We start from the raw sequence: 13,889 nt of genomic DNA, 5'->3' as shown, positions 1-13,889 counted from the left end.
GGGATCAGTATTAGGAGGAGGAAAGACAAGGAGCTCAGTTTTAGAGAGATTGAGTTTCAGAAAGTGGGAGGACATCCAGTCAGAGATGGAAGAAAGGCAGGCAGTGACACATTGCAGGACGGCAGGGGAGAGGCCCGGGGGAGGAGCGGTATATCTGAGTGTCATCAGCGTACAGGTAGTATTGGAATCCAAATGAGGTAATACGTTTGCCAAGAGAGGCAGTATAAAGAGTAAATAGAAGGGGACCAAGTACAGAGCCTTGGGGGGCTCCAGCAGAGACAGGACAAAGGGAGGAGGTATCATTAGAAAAGGAGACCCTGAATGAGGGTTGGGAGAGATAGGAGGAAAACCAAGAGAGGACAGTGTCACAGAGACTGAGTGATTGATGAGTTTTGAGAAGGAGAACATGGTCAACAGTGTCAAAGACAGCAGAGAGGTCAAGAAGAATTTCAGTATTTAATAAGAGCAGTCTCGGTAGAGTGAAGGAGGTGGAAGCCAGACTGAAGAGGGTCAAGGAGAGAGTTGGAATTAAGGAAGCAAGTCAGACTGGTAAAGACAAGCCTTTCCAGAAGCTTAGAGGAAAAAGGGAACAGGGATATGGGATGATAGTTAGAAGGGGAGGATGGGTCAAGATATTTTTTTTCCAAGATGAATACTACAGTACCATGTTTAAGGGCAGCAAGGACAACACCAGAAGAGAGCGCGAGCAGTTGAAGATGTGTGTTAAGGAAGGCACAAGACAAGAGGAGAGAGATCTTATAAGGTGAAAAGGGACAGGATTAAGCGGGCAAGTGGTGGGTCGAGAGGAAAGGATTAGCGCAGCCACCTCTTGTTCAGTAGCCTGGGATAAAGGCTGAAGGGTAGGAAAGGCATGATCTAGGTGTGGTTGAGAAGGGAGGAGCAAGGGGGTGAGAATTCTTTCCTTAGCTGTTCAATCTTGCCGGTAAAGTAGCATGCAAAGCTATCAGCTGTAAGGTTAGTTTGGGGGCTGGCCACAGCAAGGCAAAGAAGGGAGTTAAAGGTGACAAAAAGACGCCTGGGATTGCGGGAGCATGAGCTAATGAGAGAGGAAAATTTTGACTGTTTGGCGAAGGCTGTGCTTTATGAACGCTACATGGATTTGTAGTGGAGGAAGTCAGACTGGGTGCGTGACTTCCTCCAGCAGCGTTCAGCAGAACAGGAGCATCTCTGCAGGTAGCGTGTTGATTAAGTGTGCCACGGTTAGGGGCGTGTTCTCGTCAAGGTGCATGTTTGGAGCGGGGCTGCAGCATACCTGGGCAGAGGTGAGGGTAGTGTTATATGAGGAGATAGCCAGTGAGGGACAGGAGAAAAGAGGGATGGTTAGAAGTTGGGAATCAATATTATCTGACATCTAATTCAGATTTCTTCTTAGTTGAAGGGGGTTAGGTTGAGGATGATGGGGTAGAGGGCTATTGAGAGCAAATGATAAGAGGTGGTGATCTGAGAGAGGAAATGGAATGTTGCAGAGATTAGATATTATACATTCATGAGAGAAAATAAGATCAAGAGTATTGCTAGCTACATGGGTGAGGGACTAAGCCCACTTCAATAGCCCAAGAGAGGAGGTAATTGAAAGCCGTTTTAAAGCTACTGAGGACAAGGGTAGGTTAATGGGAATGTTGAAGTCCCCAAGAATTAGGGATGGAATATTAGAGGAGGAGAAGTAGGGAAGCCAAGCAATGAAAGTATTTTGGGAGTATTTTACCTTTATAAAGTTCTCCAGGAGGTAGTTGGCAGTGACCCAACCAAACACTCCTTCATCTTGACCAGAAAGGATACGTGCTCCTCGGAAATCGAAAGGATAGGACCTTATGGTGGTGCTTACTGCTTCTAGGACCTTGTCTGAGGCAACAGGATTAGTCCAGCTGTAGACAGGATGAACAAGCGTTAAACCCTGAAGTCAATATTAACAGCGTGTTCCAAGAAGAATTTAGTTGCTTCCAGATTCAGATCTACACCTTCAGTGGTCTACAACATTACAACATTCTCCCCAATCAATGGTCTTTAATTTCACCCATCTAGTAATACATTTCACAATATGAATGACCTAATTGTATTCTGCGACCAAACAAAAGTCATTATTCCAACAGCTAGATCTTAAACACGTACTTGCGTGCCTAATCTATCTGCTCATATGACCACTTGAACAAATCTGACCTTAAAGAACGAAATATACAACTTGAGAAGATGGAACTGATAAGATCTTCTTCTTGATGACTCAGGAAATGTTGAAAGGAAGCCGTTGGCCTGATTTCTTAACCTCTTAGCATTTTACCATTTCCTGATTTTAATGTAAGTACAATACAGAAATCCGTGTTCGAATGGTTTGGTTTTTGGTCACTGGGTATTTATTCAGTGAATTGGTACGTAGCCATATTAACCATTGAGAAAGATGTCTCCAGCACCATAAGTACCAATGGTTACATTACATGATGTGCCACTTGGTATCATTCTGCAATAAAAACAAACTACTCCCCAAACGCCATAACTTTATATTAATATATAGAGCACACAGAACCTCTTTTAGCAGATCTATACAATCCTCAGAAATCTTGTTGAACTACGTAATCCATAATTCCCTGCCATCTTGGCCATCTGGAAATGTATTCCAACAAGTCATGGATGAGTCAAACTCAGACGCCCCCGGTCTCCATGTAGTGATATATTTCTTTAAATGTGTTTAAAGTGACACTGTAGGCACTCAGACCTCTTCATTGAAGTGGTCTTGTGCAATGTCCCATGTCACTTAACCCTACAGTGGTAATTATTGCAGCTTCTGTGAAACTGCAATAATTACCTCAGAGGGTTAACTACACCTCTAGTGGGACCATTAGAGGGACTTCCTGGACTGAAACGAATCTTTGGTCTGTTATCTGATGCTAGACGTCTTCACTTTAAATAATGCGTTCCTATGTGGAAATCCTAGTGCGATATAAATGCCGGCGGGGGAGAATGTGTGTGCGGCGTTAGCCGGTGGAGGAGACTGGACTGTTCGGCATGATCAGTATGTTTTAAAAATCAAACTACAGCTGCAATTATTGGTTAACCGACTTGTATAAGTTCTGCATTACCAAGGGTGCTCCACCACGTTGGACTTGTCTTCCATAAGATGTCTAAAAACCAGATAAATCTTCCTGCGAAACCAACCAACCAGTCAATAAATCTTACTTGAGTATCCTCATGCCAGCGGTGGCTCCCAGGTAAATGGGGGTAATTGAGTGGCGGTTGGTGGGAACATCCTTCACAGCTTGGTTCAGACAGACTTCTAGGCTTTTTCCTGCCTGGGGTGGATCTTGGTAATAGCTTGAAATACCTGGACCTGCGAGAAAGGCAAGGAACATCTTCATAACAGAAAGTCCTGGCTGTGAAACAAACTCATAGCGGTGGAAACCAAACTAATTAATCTCTCATGAGAAAATGCATTTAATTATTGTTGGCATAACTGACTAATGAGACTCACTTAGAAATAAAATGGAGGCCAGCAAACAGTGTACTGTAACAATATGTAAAAAGTTAAAACAAAGACGGTGTTTCATTAAAGGTGGCATTAGCAGCAGCAAATCAAATGTGAAGTTATTGAGGAAATTTCAAAGGCTTAAATAAGTCCAGAACAATCTGAAATTAGTCATAACCTTAGGAACAAATCTTCCCAACTTTTAAACGACACAATTAAACCAAAAAGATAGAGGCAGGGGTCTATGGGACAATCACAAATAAGAAGTGGAGCGAGATTAATTTTCTTCAACCATCCCCTGTGTGGGAGGCAAGGGGGTTAAAAACCTCAAAGATGTCCTGGGACACTTGTAACATCAGGCAACAGCTTAAAAAATGACTGACAGCACCAAATGTTCAGCAGAGAAGGAGATGAACTGGGCCACTCACTCATTCATTCCTTCATCTTGCGGTTTAGGATGGAGGGGGTCATTTATTAACCTGGGGGTACACTCCACATCTATTTACATCTCCTATCATTTCAAATGGACAAAAAGGGACACTCTTTAGGGGGATTCGAAGTGTGGTCAGCAACAGGGATATACCAAAATATTTGAAATGACTTCATGAAGTACTGATAACTATTTTTGGAAATGATAAATGTAATTTTAGAACAAGATTTCCGTATCTTATTCACGCAGACTGATTTCTAAATTTTATTGATCCATTACTGGGAGTATTATTACTGTGGAGCTCTGTTATACACACAGACACATTACTGGGAGTATTATTGCTGTGGAGCTCTGTTATACACTCGGACACATTACTGGGAGTATTATTGCTGTGGAGCTCTGTTATACACTCAGACACATTACTGGGAGTATTATTGCTGTGGAGCTCTGTTATACACTCACATTACTGAGAGTATTATTACTGTGGAGCTCTGTTATACACACAGACACATTACTGGGAGTATTATTGCTGTGGAGCTCTGTTATACACTCAGACACATTACTGGGAGTATTATTGCTGTGGAGCTCTGTTATACACTCAGACACATTACTGGGAGTATTATTGCTGTGGAGCTCTGTTATACACTCAGACACATTACTGGGAGTTTTATTGCTGTGGAGCTCTGTTATACACTCAGACACATTACTGGGAGTATTATTGCTGTGGAGCTCTGTTATACACTCAGACACATTACTGGGAGTATTATTGCTGTGGGGCTCTGTTATACACTCAGACACATTACTGGGAGTATTATTGCTGTGGGGCTCTGTTATACACACAGACACATTACTGGGAGTATTATTGCTGTGGAGCTCTGTTATACACTCAGACACATTACTGGGAGTATTATTGCTGTGGGGCTCTGTTATACACACAGACACATTACTGGGAGTATTATTGCTGTGGAGCTCTGTTATACACTCAGACACATTACTGGGAGTATGATTACTGTGGGGCTCCGTTATACACGCAGACACATTACTGGGAGTATTATTGCTGTGGAGCTCTGTTATACACTCACACATTACTGGGAGTATTATTGCTGTGGAGCTCTGTTATACACTCAGACACATTACTGGGAGTTTTATTGCTGTGGAGCTCTGTTATACACTCAGACACATTACTGGGAGTATTATTGCTGTGGAGCTCTGTTATACACTCAGACACATTACTGGGAGTATTATTGCTGTGGAGCTCTGTTATACACTCAGACACATTACTGGGAGTAGTATTGCTGTGGGGCTCTGTTATACACTCAGACACATTACTGGGAGTATTATTACTGTGGAGCTCTGTTATACACTCAGACACATTACTGGGAGTATTATTGCTGTTATACAATCAGACACATTACTGGGAGTATTATTGCTGTGGAGCTCTGTTATACACTCAGACACATTACTGGGAGTATTATTGCTGTGGGGCTCTGTTATACACTCAGACACATTACTGGGAGTATTATTGCTGTGGGGCTCTGTTATACATTCAGACACATTACTGGGAGTATTATTACTGTGGGGCTCTGTTATACACTCAGACACATTACTGGGAGTATTATTACTGTGGAGCTCTGTGATACACTCAGACACATTACTGGGAGTATTATTGCTGTGGGGCTCTGTTATACACGCAGACACATTACTGGGAGTATTATTGCTGTGGAGCTCTGTTATACATTCAGACACATTACTGGGAGTATTATTGCTGTGGAGCTCTGTTATACACTCACACATTACTGGGAGTATTATTGATGTGGAGCTCTGTTATACACTCAGACACATTACTGGGAGTATTATTGCTGTGGAGCTCTGTTATACACACAGACACATTACTGGGAGTATTATTACTGTGGGGCTCTGTTATACACTCAGACACATTACTGTGAGTATTATTACTGTGGAGCTCTGTTACACGCTCAGACACATTACTGGGAGTGTTATTGCTGTGGGGCTCTGTTATACATTCAGACACATTACTGGGATTATTATTGCTGTGGAGCTCTGTTATACACTCAGACACATTACTGGGAGTATTATTACTGTGGGGCTCTGTTATACATTCAGACACATTACTGGGAGTATTATTGCTGTGGAGCTCTGTTATACACTCAGACACATTACTGGGAGTATTATTGCTGTGGAGCTCTGTTATACACTCAGACACATTACTGGGAGTATTATTGCTGTGGAGCTCTGTTATACATTCAGACACATTACTGGGAGTATTATTGCTGTGGGGCTCTGTTATACATTCAGACACATTACTGGGAGTATTATTACTGTGGGGCTCTGTTATACACTCAGACACATTACTGGGAGTATTATTGCTGTGGGGCTCTGTTATACATTCAGACACATTACTGGGAGTATTATTACTGTGGGGCTCTGTTATACACTCAGACACATTACTGGGAGTATTATTGCTGTCGGGCTCTGTTATACACTCAGACACATTACTGGGATTATTATTGCTGTGGAGCTCTGTTATACACTCAGACACATTACTGGGAGTATTATTACTGTGGGGCTCTGTTATACATTCAGACACATTACTGGGAGTATTATTGCTGTGGAGCTCTGTTATACACTCAGACACATTACTGGGAGTATTATTGCTGTGGAGCTCTGTTATACACTCAGACACATTACTGGGATTATTATTGCTGTGGAGCTCTGTTATACATTCAGACACATTACTGGGAGTATTATTGCTGTGGGGCTCTGTTATACATTCAGACACATTACTGGGAGTATTATTACTGTGGGGCTCTGTTATACACTCAGACACATTACTGGGAGTATTATTGCTGTGGGGCTCTGTTATACATTCAGACACATTACTGGGAGTATTATTACTGTGGGGCTCTGTTATACATTCAGACACATTACTGGGAGTATTATTACTGTGGGGCTCTGTTATACACTCAGACACATTACTGGGAGTATTATTGCTGTCGGGCTCTGTTATACACTCAGACACATTACTGGGAGTATTATTGCTGTGGGGCTCTGTTATACACTCAGACACATTACTGGGAGTATTATTGCTGTGGAGCTCTGTTATACACTCACACATTACTGGGAGTATTATTGATGTGGAGCTCTGTTATACACTCAGACACATTACTGGGAGTATTATTACTGTGGGGCTCTGTTATACACTCAGACACATTACTGGGAGTATTATTGCTGTGGGGCTCTGTTATACATTCAGACACATTACTGGGAGTATTATTACTGTGGGGCTCTGTTATACACTCAGACACATTACTGGGAGTATTATTGCTGTGGGGCTCTGTTATACACTCAGACACATTACTGGGAGTATTATTGCTGTGGAACTCTGTTATACACTCACACATTACTGGGAGTATTATTGATGTGGAGCTCTGTTATACACTCAGACACATTACTGGGAGTATTATTGCTGTGGAGCTCTGTTATACACACAGACACATTACTGGGAGTATTATTACTGTGGGGCTCTGTTATACACTCAGACACATTACTGGGAGTATTATTACTGTGGGGCTCTGTTATACATTCAGACACATTACTGGGAGTATTATTGCTGTTGAGCTCTGTTATACACTCAGACACATTACTGGGAGTATTATTGCTGTGGAGCTCTGTTATACACTCAGACACATTACTGGGAGTATTATTGCTGTGGAGCTCTGTTATACACACACACAGACACATTACTGGGAGTATTATTGCTGTGGGGCTCTGTTATACATTCAGACACATTACTGGGAGTATTATTGCTGTGGAGCTCTGTTATACACTCAGACACATTACTGGGAGTATTATTACTGTGGAGCTCTGTTATACACTCAGACACATTACTGGGAGTATTATTGCTGTGGGGCTCTGATATACACTCAGACACATTACTGGGAGTATTATTGCTGTGGAGCTCTGTTATACACTCAGACACATTACTGGGAGTATTATTGCTGTGGAGCTCTGTTATACACTGACACATTACTGGGAGTATTATTACTGTGGAGCTCTGTTATACATTCAGACACATTACTGGGAGTATTATTGCTGTGGAGCTCTGTTATACACTCAGACACGTTACTTGGAGTATTATTGCTGTGGAGCTCTGTTATACACTCAGACACATTACTGGGAGTATTATTACTGTGGAGCTCTGTTATACACTCAGACACATTACTGGGAGTATTATTGCTGTGGAGCTCTGTTATACATTCAGACACATTACTGAGAGTATTATTGCTGTGGAGCTCTGTTATACACTCAGACACATTACTGGGAGTATTATTGCTGTGGAGCTCTGTTATACAATCAGACATATTACTGGGAGTATTATTGCTGTGGAGCTCTGTTATACACTCAGACACATTACTGGGAGTATTATTGCTGTGGAGCTCTGTTATACATTCAGACACATTACTGAGAGTATTATTGCTGTGGAGCTTTGTTATACACTCAGACACATTACTGGGAGTATTATTGCTGTGGAGCTCTGTTATACACTCAGACACATTACTGGGAGTATTATTGCTGTGGAGCTCTGTTATACATTCAGACACATTACTGAGAGTATTATTGCTGTGGAGCTCTGTTATACACTCAGACACATTACTGGGAGTATTATTGCTGTGGAGCTCTGTTATACAATCAGACATATTACTGGGAGTATTATTGCTGTGGAGCTCTGTTATACACTCAGACACATTACTGGGAGTATTATTGCTGTGGAGCTCTGTTATACATTCAGACACATTACTGAGAGTATTATTGCTGTGGAGCTCTGTTATACACTCAGACACATTACTGGGAGTATTATTGCTGTGGAGCTCTGTTATACACTCAGACACATTACTGGGAGTATTATTGCTGTGGAGCTCTGTTATACATTCAGACACATTACTGGGAGTATTATTGCTGTGGAGCTCTGTTATACACTCACACACATTACTGGGAGTATTATTGCTGTGGAGCTCTGTTATACACTCACACACATTACTGGGAGTATTATTGCTGTGGAGCTCTGTTATACACTCAGATACATTACTGGGAGTATTATTGCTGTGGAGCTCTGTTATACACTCAGATACATTACTGGGAGTATTATTGCTGTGGAGCTCTGTTATACACTCAGACACATTACTGGGAGTATTATTGCTGTGGAGCTCTGTTATACACTCACACACATTACTGGGAGTATTGCTGTGGAGCTCTGTTATACATTCAGATGAACCAACAATACGGAGCTCCTAAAAAAGAGGGATAGGGGGTGTGTGCCCAAATTAGGGGATGTCCCTCCTATGTAGGGGCACTTTAAACGTATGCCCCTCTTAAATAGGGGGAGGGATGCATAGTGATGAAAACCGCACATAAATAAGTAGATATCGGTCAGATGGTCCCAATCGTTAGGAGATAAGTTTGCTCGGTAACTAGGACTGCTGAAATAAAAACAAGGTTTGTTGGCAAGCAGTTAGTGTTAAGAAAATGTTACTGTTTTTAGAGTCTGACACGGGTGCCCTGTGTACCAGCACCATGTATGTAAGTGCAGTGAGAGAGGCAGGAATCGCGATAAAGTTACTGACGGGACTACAGACACTGACGAGTTTGTGTGTATGTGTTTTTATGATGTGCATATGTGAGGGTCAGCTTGTATATGCATGCATTGCACCCATTGTACAGCGCTGCAGAATGTGTTGGCACTTTATACATTTTAATAATAATGTATGACAACAAGGTGTGCATTGTATGTAAGAGTCAGACAGACGGTGTGTGTGACATGATAATATATAGGCAGAATGTATATACAGTATATCTATACAGGAACTCATTCTGCACCGTGTAGGTAAACGTCCCCACTTTGTTAGTTATACAATCCCCAGGCCGGGGTATAATATAAATTAATCAACGTGTCATTTGGCCGCTGTCCCAGATGACTGCTCTGGCATTTACATCCAGGAAGAATTCTGAATGCAGGAATCGCAAATACTGTGAGAGATAGTGGGATAGTGGCTTGCACAGGCTGTCCCGAGAGTTATGAAATAATAACCATTTATATATCACAATGAACTGATTTCCCAGCAACGCCATCTTTTCATGGTGATATAACTCGGGCAATGAGATTGTTACCTATTGATGGGTTTCCCTGCCCCTCCCCAGTCCGTGATTGGTACAGCCACAATACAGAGAATCAGGGGGGATCGTGCTGCCAGAGACACAGATCTCATTCTCTCTCTGATGGACCGATCAGCTTCTCCCCAGAATCACTAAATATTACATATTGAATACAGGGGAAGGTTGGTTTAATTCATAGAGAATCCTAGATTTCGTTACCCTCTCGTTACAGGCAAAGTCTGAAATCAGGCCGGATAATTCCCGATAACCGGAAACTCTGCACGATGACTTGCAGGCAAAGCGTGAAATTAAACAGAAAATGAATATAAATAGAGTAAAACTCTGATATCGTTATCCCAGGGTGTTTACTAAAGATGTGTCTCCCTATTTAATGAGTCACCTACACTTCCAGTATGCTTTCTAAACACCTGAGACAATGTGTTGGGAACAAAATACAGACAAATACATTTCAAAAAAAGGAGAAGCAAACGGGATACTTGTATCTAAATTTGAAACATCTTCAAGGACTAAGAAGTGGCTGAGATTTTGCAGCCATTCCTTGAACTCTCATTCTTTTCAATGGGACTGCTGTGCTTATACTGTAACCCTCTGTCCATGTGTTCATGGGATATGTAGTTCAGCACTTGACAGTAGCTTCATTCATGGAACAAGGTTAGTGATACTTTGCAGTTAGCCAATAAAAGCCTCAAAATGTTTCCATGAATGTTTTTTGAAGCTATTCGGAGTGTAACATGCATGTGGCTGCAGTACAGGTTCTCTCATATCAAGTTATAATACAGAGAGTATTGTGAGATCGGTGGCACATGAAGGGGGGTTTGTGTAACATGTAACACACAGTGGAGAGGGACAGTATCGGACGCTGCCTTACACCTAGGCCGAGGATCCTCAATCAGCACTTACCTGACCAAAGGTCGCACCGCTCTGGCTGATTATACATTGCTATAAGATCAGTTATGGTTGCGTTCAACTGGCCGAACAGTGAACAGTAGAAGGGCACGGGCAGAGCGGAGAGATCAAGAAGGGACATACCTATGGATCTGTGAAGAGATATAAGAGGGGCTAGAATTGTTCAATGATAGGTGTGGATTAGTACCTTGAATTGATTCCTATAGGATACAGGAAGCCAATGTAAGGAATAACAGAGGGGTGAGGTGTGAGATGAGCGACAGGAGAGGAAAATCAGTCTGCGGCAGCATTCACTACGGACTGAAATGGGGCTATCTTTAATAGTGATTGGACCCTGGGCTCTTACTCCCCACCGCCCTACTCCCTGACATGCAGTTATACCCTCCACTCACCAACGCAGTGCGAAACTAAAGTAGTGAGGGCCCTGGTACAAGAAGTTTTTTGGGGCTCCCTAATCGCAAGGGAGGCCAGATCCCCATCTGTTGTGCAACTCCAACAATGCTTTGACTTGCCAGCTGGGGCTCTACATTTTCCCATCGTTGCAGGGTTGTATTTAGCACTGAGCAGTGTCTGTGTGTTTGAATGTAAGTGTGTTTTTGTATGGAGTATGTTTGTTTGTGTGAATGTAGTGGAGTGTTTGTATGTGGTGTTGGCGTTTGAATGCAAGCATGCAATACATTTTAAACATGCCCCAGTTTTTTGACATGCCTCGATGCTCTCAAGTCAGTTTCTCCAAACAGCTACCAATGAGGGGGAGGGGCGCTGCCGAACTGAAACCTATTACCGTATTAAAGAGACACTATTTATTGCCATATTTTTTGGCTTACCACCTTCCCCTCCAGAAAATGAAGCTTAGTGTTTGTAACCTATTGCAAATAAATGTTTCCCCCACATAAAAACTAGTGGGTCAATGCTCTTAGTGCCCCCATCAATGAGGCTCCACCGGTTTGAATTCATAGTTTCCCTTTAATTGTGGGTCGTTCCTGACTTTATTCCTCACCTTGTGACTACATTTGTGTCGATGTCCAGAGTGTCCTTTTACATTTACCGATTATTTTTATTTTTGTATTTGCTAAAAGTCTGAGTTTGCTGAATTGGCATATCATGAAGGAACACGAATACAGCCACTTACCGTCCACGTCACACATACTGTGCTGGCTGACGATGCCGGTCTCATTTTCCTTATCGGCTGGCCATTTGTATATAAATAGGGCCGTGTGAGAAGACCCTGCGTCCAGCACTATGCCATACTGCAAGAGAAACAGAAAGTCAGATGGCAAATCAGGGACAGCAAAATTGCAAGAGTAAAGATCGGATAAACCGCGTCCTTCCTAAAAAACGTAAAATGCCATTACTATATATTTGCTTTTTTTTAAGATTTGTTCCTTATTGCAGTTTTTTTAATCCTTACATCCCAGTCAGGTTATTATCTTACAATGATTAAATACTCCTGCTTTTTGCATAACTTGACTCTTGGCTTTTCCAAGACTGACCTCAGCCGCCAGTCAAGTCTCACAGAAGGGGAATTCATTCAGCATCTGGTAGTAGTAACGTACCGTGTATTAAAAATTACTATGCAATAAACATAGACAAAAAAGCACACAGATTTCGATACATTAGTATAAAATATATTTATTAGACTATAAACAAGAATTATGATTGTTTGAATCTATCAAAGAGCTCCACAGTAATAATACTAATATGAATGCTCAGTGTATGAATGTATCACAGAGCTCCGCACGATACAGATTCAGTAATGTGCAGTGTATCAGAGTATTTCACAGAGCTCCACAGTAATAAACGGTCATTAAATTACCCATAATACATGCAATCAATCTGAACCCACAATTTCCTATTTAGTCATTTGAAATGTTGGTACCGGACAATGGTTCAGACAGTGACATATTACTGGGTACCAAAAAGAACAGAACAAAATTAGAAATGAGCAATTAAAAATATAATTTAGTGAAAAGCTCTTTTGTTTTTTAAACAAGAAAGCACAAAGATATTTGAGGAATCCAATATATCCTTCATTTCCATCCATACGCACAATGCGACCCATTGGGGATAAAAATAGACCAGAAAAAAAAGATGGTTAATTCATTAAACTGTGATTTTTTTTTCAGCATTAACACTGGAATTGCACATTTAGTCCAAATAAGGGGTTACGGAAAAACAACTTATACAAAAAAGGAAACAATGAGCACTTTTCATCTTAATGTGGTCACAGGGCACCAGGGCAGTAACATTATAACTTTTTGACTGATTTCTTTTTTTTTTTTTTAATTCACACTCTGTGATTAGAAGCTCTGCCTGGATGGGTTTTCAGAGAACGTTTACAGCTGGTGGATGTGGAGGAGAGTCTGACAGAACGAGGCAAGGAATTACGCAGCAGAGGTGTAGCACAGGAGAAGTGATGAAAGAAGAAAAAAGGAGAAAGTTATGATTAGAACAATGGAGGCGGTTTGATACAAAAGGGAAGAAATTGGCGGGGCTGTTATTGGCGGCTCTGTACTTATTATGAAATTATGGTTTGTCAGGATATTTATATCGGCAGACAATTTTGTGCTAAAATAGAAATTAAAAGTGTATATTGCCTGAGTCACTCAGAACAGAGCGGACACCATTTTGGATTTTAGGATAACAAAGACATAATTTCCTTGCTTTCAACTACTAGCCTGAGCTAAGGAATGCATTATATAAACAAGCCAAGTGATAAGCAATGAAGCAGGGGGATGGAATGCTCTGTTTAAATGTTAATAGAATAGAAATAATTCTAAGCACAGACACTAGTGACAGAGAAGACAAGTAATTAATTTTACAAGGTCCCATTGTAAGTAAGGGGTGAAATTGAGTTTAGACATGTCAATTCTAGAAATTACGATC

General features: G+C 41.5%; 1 protein-coding gene across 1 annotated transcript in view; it reads right to left on the bottom strand.

The window, feature by feature from the left end:
• Positions 1–13,889, bottom strand: part of ENTPD2 (ectonucleoside triphosphate diphosphohydrolase 2) — a 59,656-nt gene that overhangs the window by 13,167 nt on the left and 32,600 nt on the right. The window contains exons 2-4 of the mRNA XM_063432960.1: positions 12,136–12,253; positions 3,190–3,340; positions 1,727–1,886 (exon numbers count right to left, since the gene is read on the bottom strand). Coding sequence (XP_063289030.1) covers positions 1,727–1,886; positions 3,190–3,340; positions 12,136–12,253 — 429 coding nt within the window. The remainder of the gene's footprint in view (positions 1–1,726; positions 1,887–3,189; positions 3,341–12,135; positions 12,254–13,889) is intronic.

The sequence above is a fragment of the Pelobates fuscus genome, chromosome 9 (assembly GCF_036172605.1).
Source record: "Pelobates fuscus isolate aPelFus1 chromosome 9, aPelFus1.pri, whole genome shotgun sequence".
Lineage (NCBI taxonomy): Eukaryota > Metazoa > Chordata > Amphibia > Anura > Pelobatidae > Pelobates > Pelobates fuscus.
This window is presented reverse-complemented; position numbering and strand designations above follow the sequence as displayed.